This window comes from Sinohyriopsis cumingii, chromosome 2 (genome assembly GCF_028554795.1).
Source record: "Sinohyriopsis cumingii isolate HCF-2022 chromosome 2, ASM2855479v2, whole genome shotgun sequence".
Taxonomy (NCBI): domain Eukaryota; kingdom Metazoa; phylum Mollusca; class Bivalvia; order Unionida; family Unionidae; genus Sinohyriopsis; species Sinohyriopsis cumingii.
The window spans coordinates 94,051,905-94,063,911 of NC_142962.1; the positions used below are offsets into that span (position 1 = coordinate 94,051,905).

A 12,007-nucleotide genomic window follows, 5' to 3' on the forward strand; every position below is an offset into this window, starting at 1 on the left:
TTAGCATGTGTGTTTGTCTTGACATTTTCTGAGACAGTCAAGTTAATGAACTTTTATGTGTTATATTGGTTTCAAGGTCTAATACCATAATAAATAATTTTGTACTGCATACACAGCTATCTTGTATATGTTAACTTGAACACGTAAGAAAATATTTTGTTGCAAAATTTGTTTTATTGTCTCTAGAGTATGAGGCAGGGTTTGAATAATCAGCAGTTGTAGAGAATTAAAGGACATAAGAAATGGGCTTCTCATAGATTTTGTATAAACTGTCTGACAATAGAGCATCGTTCCATTCAAGTGACTTTTGTGCCCATTATATGCCTTGTATTGTAATGGATGGACTTTTGAGGCAAACATTTTTGCAGTAACCATTAGTTTTTGTAAAACAAAATGCTGTAAGGTCATTGGTCCAAATCTAAAGTATTTAATGAACAACTCAATTTTTGCGTTTAAATCTCGTACATGTAGTAACCTCAATAGACTACAGTCATATACTGTGTAAATAGCAATAACAAATAGCCTAAGTCAATACTACTATGGTATTATTCGTTTATTTCTTATTTCAATATGGATAATAATGTTAAAATTGAGTACTGTTGATATATCAAATTAAGACAATTGTAGAGGTTACTCTTAATTAGGAACTTTTCTGCAAATTCAGTACTTTTTGCAGGCTTAGCATGGAATTTTTTGGGGTACTTTTTCATGAAATGTGGCCACAATTAATCCAAATTATATTTAATTTCATCTGATAGACATCTTTGTTGCCATATATGGATTTTAATCAAACTTCCTCATTAAAAAAGACATTAATTCAGAATGCATAAAATAATCTTCTAAAGATTCATTTATCCCAAAGTTACAATTGAAAAACTATAAATATTGATCAGATACAAATAAAGAAATTACAGTATTATGCTGACAATATGCATCAAGTCAATATTATAATTTCATTTTAGATTTTGCTTTGAATATTAAAATTAGTACATGTACATTGTAACCTCTTTGGAATGACCACTACTGCCAATTATAATATATCCTCAAGTGGTCTCACAGCAGAGGTCATCAGATTAAATAATATATTTGGCCCCTGCATTAATTTTTTTTTCCTGACTAACAGCTTGTTTCACAAAATAACAGTTTTTCAAGTCAGGTTTTACTGTCTACTGCAGTCAACACATAATCTAAAGTGATATAAGAGTTATATCCTTTGCGATAGGTCTCAGGTTTTAGGGAAAACACTGCATTTCTCACATTGAGGTGTTATATTCAAATGCATTAGAAAAGATTAGAAATACATAAACAAGCAATAATTTGATATAATTTTGCAGCAAACATCAACGTTGCATGTCTAATTTTGTTTATTTTGATGAATTCTCTGAAAATTACTACAAAACAGATTTTTTTCCCTGGTGACCTGTGATCTTTTGTAAAGGGACATCATCCTTATTTCTCATCTGGGAATGTGTAGATTGATCTATTAAAATAATTAAAATTACTTAAATGTAAAGTTTGTACCACATCATTGGTATCAAGATCAGAATATTTAAGGTACAGTTTAATTCATATTATATCTGTTAACTATATTTTTTCCAGAGTTCAAGTAAAAAAGATGGTGCAGGTGTTTTGAATGGATTAAGGTAAAAGATCTTGAAGCCGTAACATCAGAGAAGACACTTCAAATCATAATATTTGAGTATCAGTTCATTTTTATCTGTGTATACCCCAAGCATATTCAAAACCTAAACTTTAAGCAATTTGTTGTTTTGCAGTATGTTGTATAATTATGATGTCAGTATGGTTTTCTTGCTAATTTGAAAAAAACTGCATTCTTATGAGAGAAAAAAAATACATACTGTAATTTATGTCAGTTATAAGTTCCCAGCTTATAATGAAACAATGTTTATATGATGTGAAATAGCTGTCATAGTTCTAGTTGATTAACCATTACACAGACATTAAACCAAATATCATAGAGAACTGTAGTCGTACATGATATCAATATGGAGACAACTCTTGTTCAAACAATCATTTTAATGCTTCAGAGCTTTACTTGACACTCAGAAATGTGTGATAGTCTTCATAGGATTCCCCATTCTTTTGTAAAACATTTTTAAAATTATCACCTTATAGCCCCTGTTGTGTCATCTTTGCAGTTAAACAGTGGGACATGATGCTACATGTATGTGGCTTGATGCCCCATTGCTAGACATCACTAGAAATTGGCACACTGCAGACATTGTAGCGTTATGACTGAAAAGTTGTTAAAGTTACATTAAAAATCCAAATTACACACACACACACACACACACAATTGGCACCATTATAGCCACTATTGTGCTGACTTACCATAAAAGGCTACTACAGACAAATATAAATTTTCCAGCAAGATGGTGATGACATGGATGTAAAGTTTTATGTTGAAGATGCTTTAGCTACATTACCTGATATTAATACATTCATGGTTCTTCCACTGCATGGCTCATACAAGCAATGAAAATTATAATAACAATACCATTTATAAAAGCATTAAAGTTAAAAAATATTGACTGCTTATCAAGATCAAAGTCAGATAAGACTGGTCACCCCTTAAATAGAGCGACTGATGCCAAATTCATTCATTTGTCAATTACTTCTTCAACTTCTGCCTTGTCAGCACACTTATTCAGAGGCCTCACAAATTCTCATCAATTCTGTGCTCTTTCTCAAAGCTAAGTAATCCTAGAAGTTTTCACATCACGCGAGATGTACAGGGATCCCCTTTGTAAGGCAACCTCTTCTGTAGTGAAAAGTTAACTTTATGGAAGAAGTAACCTATTATAGTGTGACCCCGCTATAGCGCGCTCCGTTATAACACAAATTCGGACATAACGTGGTCGCAGTGTGGCTCCCGAAGTTTCATATACATGTATTTTTCTTGCACACAAAAAATTCTTTCTGAAAAGTACCAAAAAAAAGGTAAAAACTTTATTATCCTTTTGGGGAAGAGATCACATATGAATAATACAAGACGATTGTGGCATGGCTCCTCGTACATGAAAAAGTAGTTTTTTCTTTTTAAAATTACGAAAAGTAACGCATAAAAAGTTTGTTCTGGGATTGCGTAGGTCTTCGCCAATGTTGCAGATTTGGACTGTTTTTCCTTATTGGCGGCAAAACATATCATGTGGCAATTGTTTTTTATTTGCGACGTTGTAGGCTGTATAAACTTTTATATACAACCATTGGTTTCGAGTGCAGAAATTCAGAGGCCCCATGAAAGGAAGCCGCAAACTGGATATAAAATGCACTGAAATGTATATATTGTTACCTAAACAAATTCTTTGTCCACATTGACAAACCATCTAAACAGTGCATTGTTATATTATAATCAGCTTATTATGACATCTAGCATGAGTACTGTATGTTGTGAAATATCTGCTTTTTTGTTGTTGGCATTTCTGGTAGTGGAGATCAACCAGACAAGGTATTATCTCGTGATCTATCTTTCATCGGATTTTTGGCCGCTTGCTAGTACAGTAAAACCTGTTATGAGAGACCGCCCCTTCTGCCAACCAAAAGCGGTCTCTCAAGACAGGTGGTCTCTCATAAGAGGTGTGTGAAAATGGACTGGTTTTCACGGTCACTAGTTAGCATTGTTGACAAATAAATAAAACCCATACTCACTGTACATGTATCATATCCTTTATTCATAAATCTTGTTAAATATTGCATGCATTCCTCTCAAAATATCTTTATATAATAAAGATATACATCTATCAAACAACAAGAATAAAATTTATATTTCAGCATCACATTAATATGTACAAAAAATGAACAGTTAGATATGATGTATATAATTCTATACACTTATTCACTTGTTTTTTTAAAAAAAATCCATTATACTTTGTTGACATGTTTTACTCAGCTGTTTGGTGTGAACATGTATCTCAATTATTGCCTTTTCCTGAATCAACTTTCCACTTACTGGTATGTTTTTACTCCTTGCAACACAAAACCACTCCCATACTCGCTCGTTCAGATCTCCGTAAACTGTCTGTCGTGCCGTGGCATATTTCCTCTGTGCTTGTGCACCTTTCTGCCATTCGTTTCTAATGGACTCCTTGTCTTTGATTGCATTTTGAACTTGCGTTTTACCGACGCTTAAGCTGACTGCTATTTTGCAAGCAGTCTCCCGTTTTACATTTCTTTCAATGACATTAATCCTTTCTTCCAGTGTTAAAATTTTTCTTTTTTTCAGCGGAGGTTCTGCCATTGTTACATTGTTATTAGTGTTGACGTTATAAAGACTATCGGTTTTTATCAGGTTTTGGGGAAATGTGGAATAAATATATATTATGTACCAATGAATGAAACCAAAAGACATAATTAACTCATCAAGAAACAATACATTTATTCTGAGACGAAGTTTAAATCAAGAGCGTTATAGCTCGATAAACAAAGGTTGCGACCATCTGCACCCAGGTAAACAGATGGTGGCTTGGTGACACACTAACAAAAGAAATAAAAAATAATTTTAAAAAAATCCGGAAATGATTCTCACTTACTAGTATTAAAGACAATGAGCTCTTTCACCCTCCAGGCCTTATGGATTAACTGGAAAGACAAACGATGTACTCAAACCTACACTGAAGCCCTTTCAAACAATTTCTCACTGGGACATAAGGACTACCGGCGTTTTGTGAGTTTTCATAAAGATAAAGAAAAAATACAAACCTCTAAATTGACTGCGTATATCCATCATTACTCCCTTTGATGTTACTCTTACTGGCAATTCACATGACTTCGGCACTACAATGGCGGTTAGTGACGTGTACTTTAGTCTGGTTTACTGCAGTTTACAAATGACACCGTACGCTGGAGTTGTAAATTTCACAAAACTGATACTGTAGAAAGACACATTTTTTAAAAATACTTTATTACAGCAATCTTTACTATGTATGCAGTCTTTGTTACAAAGGATTAAATGATGGTTAGAGGTGTTTATCTCGATATATGGTTGTTCAACTATAGTGTTATTTAATGTGCACTTTGTTTGCATACTACATTTATCCCGAGGTCTAGTGTTTACAAAGGATTAAGTTAAGGTCAGTGGTGTCAATCTGTTTTGTTTTTTTGGTGATGAGGTTGTTCATAGCAGTGTCAAAATGCATATTTTGCCAAGAAATCGCGGTCGCTGGTTGCGTTGAGCAGGTGGTCGTTCATAACAGAGCGTTTATATAGTAAAATCGATCCGTGCATTACGATTGTGGTCGGAAATGACAGGTGGTCGCTCATAGCAGAGGTCGCTTATGACAGGTTTTACTGTAATTAATATATTTACAAAGACTGATATTTGTATGTGGATGGTAAGTAAAATTCCTGTTCTTTTCACTCAGAATTAAATATTCAGAATACTCACATTTTCTCTAATAATCCCTGTCATCAAACCAGAACATCTGCATCTCTATTGTCCGTTGACCCTTTGTTAATTTTCAGACGCATACGTGGAAGGCAGCATCATGCTGCTACCACAAATGTAAAAAAAAATTAAAAAATAAAAATAAAAACTACATCTTACTTACTGGTTTATTCAATAGGCATGGTGGGACAGTAACTAGAATAGACCAACGATGGCCTATTCCTTTTTTAAAAATGTACCCAGATGAAATAGTTTGCTGAAATTTCAAACGAAACAGACTACCTTTGAAGCACTGATTGTTATGAAAACATACTCAGCAAATGAAAAAAAAATCGGTCTCAATTGTACAATACAATTATTTGATGTTGCTGCCGCAATAAGAAATGGGCATTTGTTTGGTTCTCCAAAGCTGTTCTTTAGCGATGACTTAAATAATGCATGCACCCTTCATCAAAGAAAGCAGACTACAATCTTTCAATAAAAACAAAGAACTTTCCAATAAAGAGAGTCAGTACCAGACTTAAATGAAAGTGATGGAATCTGACGGATTTTTGCATTTTGCAATGTGACTCGAACACGTTAACTGTACGGTGAAAGTTTTCTTTTTGTAGGGAAAAAGTTTATGCTTACAAACGCTACCAACGGCGGCTTAAAATGCAAACTGACTTTTACTGACTTGGGACATACTGAAAAATAAATGTTCTTCATCATTTGTTACGTGAGTTTGCTACATTTTTCCACTGAAATCGGACCAATATGACCTGTGACAAAATTATTGAATATTTTAAAGCTCTGTGTGTGTGCATATTTTCAATGGAATCACTTGTATTGTGGATTCAATGTATATGATGAGGTTCGCGGGTGAGTACACGGTGTTGATACTATTCATTCTTTATATTAGACATGTATATGTAAACAGTATTAACATATATGTACCAATTCGTGGTTCTCTAAATAAAGTAAACTATTATATATATCTTCTCTGTTTTCACTACAGGTATATTTCTCATTTAATATGCATCAATTTAAGATGGTAACTGCCGATGAAGCACATATTTTACCGCCTGCATTTATTACCTACACCCGTTCCCTGCATTTTGTTTTTGGGTACATGCGTAATTTTCTTAAGCTAACTGACCTGGTTGCTTATAACACAGTTCGGTCTATAACGTGGTCGGGTTCTATGGCTCCCAACTATCGTGTTATAGCAGGGTCACACTGCATTAGGAGACAGACTGGTTAAAATATACTTTTGTGGTGTCAGGCGGGGGGAGGGGGGGCATTTTCACATGGATGACTTCTCAAAAGTGGAACCAATGTATACTCCATCTCAACACTGACTATAGCTCTTAATCAAACATTAATATCTTGTGTCTGAAATTTTTATTTCATGCTAAAACAAGCCAAAATATATTAATGTCTTCTTTTTTCACTTGGGAGGGCTGCATTTGCCAGGTAATGGAACTACTTCTAACATATTTTGATCAGATAATCATTATCAAAAAGAAACATTTTTCTTCAAACATTGGATTGTGGAAGTGAGATAAGGGGAGTACATTAAGAACACAAAAGTGAGGTCAGGTTTCATGGAAAAGAAAATGAAGTTATAAAGATAACTCTATGAGAAGCTAATTACTTTGGTTATTTAAAATATGATATTTATGAATAAAGCAGAATTGCTTTGCTTATGTCATTGCAGGGCCTATCTGTTGCATTACATTGAAGAATACTCAATAATTGGATGCAGTTTTACATTAATAGGACTCTATGCACTCTTTTGCAGGTAAGTTATATTAGGCCTACATTTATATCCATTTAAATATTTTCAGTATGATCATTTTTCATGGAGACTGTTAAGAAAGAATGCCAAATGGGTTGGAAAACTGGAAATAGATTAGGCATCACTTTTGCAATGGCATTGTCAGAGCAGTTGAGACATAACATTCAGCATAATACATATTGCAGAGTTAGATCAAGTTCATTGTCATTGCTATTGCTTTTATGGACATGGCTCATTCAAATTTGCGATGAAATAGACAATGATATACCGTATTTGTAGGGACACCATACATTTATTTTAGAAGTAATTTTTTTGTGCACTGTATGTTCTGACAAACATTGTTTTTTTCAAGTCGTAAGTTGTGGAACCCTTTAAATCATTTGAAAATTACATGTCAGAAAATGCAATCAATCAAGTTTTATTAAAGAAAACTTCAAAACAGAAAACACAGTGAGTCTTGTTTGCTTACACTTTTCTTCCTAGATGCAAATTTACTAAGAACAAGAGCTCAGGTAAGAATGAATCCTTTGTTATATGAGAACGAGTTCAACTTTTGTAAAAATATGCTTCAACAAAGTTTTTTTTAATTAAATGTCAAGGTTTATTTATCGTTCATGCTCGTTACACAACATATTTTGGCAAAAGAACTATTGATGAGCACAGTATAAACTATTCATTGTAATTACTTAAAATTATACTGAGAGAGAGAGAGAGTGAAAGAAAGAAAGAGATAACGGTAGATAGTGACGGTACAGAGTGATTGATAAACATACTAATTCTGAAACCGAACATCTTTTAATTACACCGCAGTAATATCTGACATAATCCAAGTACTGCTGAACAAACATGAATGCCGCTAATATATTTAATTTAAATTCTTCAATCTGTCCACACTCTTAATTGCCCACTCAGCCTCCTCAGGCTCAAATCCATACAATTTGTCTTCACTCTCGCTACCATCACATTCAGTATCTCTTGTGATATTGTCCTCACATCCATTCAAGTTATTGTTAATACCACAAACTTTAAATGATTTTTGGATCAGATCTGGCTTGTCCCAAAGCGATTCGACTGCTTTCACAATCCAGTCCACAGTGTGTTTTTTATCTGCACTCTTAATGTGAGATGTGTTGTCATTTTCCTTGGAAAGGCCCTTTGCTGCTTTACGAATAAAATTTGTTCAGCTTTTACTCAGGTTTAATTACACTGATGTCTACTGGTGTAGCTTGGAGGTGCATCCATCGGAATAACTGCAGGCACCGTGTTACCCCAGGAATGAGATCAAAGTACATAGGAGTTTCATCCATGTTAATTATCATCTTGTCTTCAAAATCATCTTCTCTTCTTGCCTTTATGAATTCATGGATTAATTTTATTTTCTCCAAATCTTCTGGGAGATGCTGGGCCATTGTTGTCCGTGAACAAAGCACAATGTTGTGTCGCTTTAAAAAACCAGTTGCCCGATTACAACTGGCTTGCAAGTCAATTTCTGGATGTTCACTTGACACAAATTCCATGGCATAAGCGCATATAGTGTCCACACTAACAGGGATCTGCAGATCACATTGAACGAGAACCCATTTTGCAGTTTTTCCATCTAACTCTGCCATATGATACTGGTCTCCCACTCCTTGCTAAACGTCCCCATTCATTCAGCTGCTGAGAAGAATCTATTTTTGACCAATTTGCAATGGTTGATTTGGGGATTTTGAAATGTCTTGCTGTTACTCGAGTACCATGCAATTTTGCGAAAGTTACAACTTCCTCTTTTTGCTCTAACGCTTGTAATGTCCTTGCCTGACATCATCATTTTTGTAGGCCTCATCTTTCTCCTGACTGGGGTCTCCAATTTAATGTCTTTTTGCAGCTTGTTCATTTTTTTTCTCATCACTTCTCTCTAGCATGCATTTTGGGTAGACCTACGGGCCTCTTAGGTGAAGCTTTAGGCAACGCATTTTCTTTCCATGCATGAGGCAAGGCCTCATCACTGCTTGAGTATAGCACTACAAACGTATCCATAATAGCAGAGATCTAAAAGGTGGTTTATTTTGTTTTATTTTTATTCCCCTTTATATATGCTATGTACGCGATAACAATGACTGAGAGGGATCGCTTTTTCTTATAAATGTGTGAGAAGTTATCGTTTCCAAGTGTTCCATTGTTTCTGTTTTCAAAATCCCAGTGAAAACTGGTACAAAGAAATCAAAATTGGCTTCCCCATGTCGGCTGACTTTGTATACATATGTTTTTAAAAAATCTCCACACTAAAAGGAATCCAAAATCTGTTTATGGGGTCAGCTTGCTTTGTAATAAATTAACCTTTGTATATGATATCCTACCGGTAAGTTCAAACAGTGAGTTCATGGCTGTTACAAGGTGTGTTTATTCATCACCTGGGCTTTCATTTATATGCCATCTGTAGTTATAATTGACACCAATGGGTTTCAAGTTCTTCAGTGTAAATAGTATACACAGCATTAACTTGCTTTAATAATACTATTTGTTTAATCCATGGAATCAAAAAGATTGTCATTTGTACTCACAGTGAATGTATTTCTAATAATGATTTTAGTTTGCGAGATATTGTCATATTGTTACCCTGGATATAATACAATTGTGGTTATGGTTACACCGTGTCATGTATGAATGGATTGCCTTGAAATTTGGTAGATAGTGATGTCATCACCAGAAAATACACATGTATTGTCAAATCAGTGCATGAGAGAATATTGTCACTGCAACTAGTCTCACAGATTTCATTGGATCAGCATGAAACTTGGTAAGTATTATGGTCATCATTTGAAGATGTGCATCTGGACAAGCCAATTTTACTTTGCAATTTTCTTTATATTATAACCCATTTTGTCTTGCAGCATGATGCAGTGTATGCCAGAATTATATGAATACATCTTGTCATGTAGTTTTTGATTGATTGCTTTGAAACTTGTTAATTATAATGATCATCATATGAAGATATTGTCTATAATTCACTATGCGTTAATGTTTTTGTAAGAGTTACTTCCCTCTGTTACTCATTGCTGAATGTGGTCTATCACACAACCTTATAATTGCAGCTACTGCTACAGTTTTCAGTGGATTGCAGTGAAGCTTTGTACATATTATGATCTTCATCAGATTAAAAAAATTTGTTGAGCCTGCCTTAACAGAATCTCAGCATAGTGGTTGCTTTGTTTCATACATCTGTCTACACCCTACATTAGCCACAATGTTGAAAGCTTTTGTCTGGTTAGTTATTTGTGCTTCAATGAAACCTAGCAACAAATTCAGAAGGTTTGAAATTTATCTAAACTTCTTGTTAAGGTCATGATCACAGCTCAGTATTTTTATGTTTCACTCACACTTTCCACTAATATCTTTCATTCTATTTGAGATTTATAAATGAAATATAGCTATATTTTATCATCATTTGAAAGTATGTAGTGAACCACATTGTGGTCCTATCTTCAAGGCTAAGGTCACTCAATATTTAATGTTTTCCCTCACTTTCCAATCAATATCTTTCAAGATGTTTGAGATCAAGGAATAAACTTGGTAGTAAAAGCAGTATCATTAGTCAATGTCCTGAGCCACATTTGGGACCTTCTTCAAGGTCAGCATCACAGCTCACTATTTTAAGTTTTCCATTCCTGTCTATAACTTCAGGCAGTAAGACTGGTGATGAATACATGGGTTAATCCATTCATGTTATTCATTTGCTATTTTTTCCATACATGTTTTATACTAATGCCTGTCTCAGCAGAAAAATAAAATTTTAAATATATAATGACTGCATTTTCACAATTTCTCATTTAGTAAGTTTTAATTGGTTGGTAATATGTTTTAATTGTTTGTTAATGTTTTAATTAGTTGGTAACTTCAGCATCAAAAAGCTGTTTTATGTTTACCTCTACACACATCTTGTAGAGCCTAGAGGATAAACTAAACAAGCAACATTTTCTTCATCTAGCTGATTTAATTCTATATTGCATGATACAATACATAACATCATGGTGCTCTGTGGATGCCAACCATCACATTATAACAGAATTTCCTGGTATCACATGCATACTGACTAATCATTGTTCTTTTCTAATTTTTGTAAGAGTTATTGCCCTTTTTGATTTGCAGCTGGCGGCAACTAGTCTCACATTTGTTTTCAGTTGAGACTATACCATAGATTCATCTCTGATTTATATCAGGTTGCACCTGGGCAAGAAACATTGTTTGTTGGTGTCCCTCTTGATGTGTGTGGTCTACCTCATGTTTTTCTCTTGGAGGGCAAATCTGGACCTTGACAATCCACTTTTTCTGGGAGTGGTAAGTCTTAGTGTTGTTGGTATAAGAGATTTTGGTTTGGACCATTTTTACTCAAATATGAAATTTGCAAAACTTAAACAGCTGAAATTACCAATTGCAGTATCACTAACAAGCCTTATATTACCCATCATGATTAAAGTCCATGTAGATTTAATAGTAAGGCAATTCCATATGTTTTCATAGCAGGTTTGTAATAGTTTCCAAGAGTTCAGAATTATACTATACATGAGATTTTATCAAGACAATGATAGGATTTTAACTAGTTACAGGTAATATTAGGATTTACATGTACCAAATGTGTCTAAGTTGTCTTTTTTATGTATCAAGGTAATGGTAGGATTTTAACCAGATGCACATCCTGATCTGCAAAAATTGTGATCTACACATATTCTGATATGCAAAAATTGCAATCTAAACACATTCTGATCTGCAAAAATTGCAATCTAGGCGTATCTTTTGCAGTTTTGCTAGGTTGTCTTTTATTTGTTTCAAGGTAATGGCAGGAC

The 12,007-nt window shown here is 34.1% G+C and overlaps 1 protein-coding gene across 2 annotated transcripts in view; it reads left to right on the forward strand.

The window, feature by feature from the left end:
• The window catches only part of LOC149805398 (protein O-mannosyl-transferase TMEM260-like), a 67,164-nt gene that overhangs the window by 21,305 nt on the left and 33,852 nt on the right, over window positions 1-12,007 (forward strand). For both annotated transcript variants that reach the window (XM_089949927.1, XM_089949930.1), the window contains 3 exons: window positions 1,600-1,643; window positions 7,104-7,187; window positions 11,384-11,501. In XM_089949927.1, coding sequence (XP_089806053.1) covers window positions 1,600-1,643; window positions 7,104-7,187; window positions 11,384-11,501 — 246 coding nt within the window. The remainder of the gene's footprint in view (window positions 1-1,599; window positions 1,644-7,103; window positions 7,188-11,383; window positions 11,502-12,007) is intronic.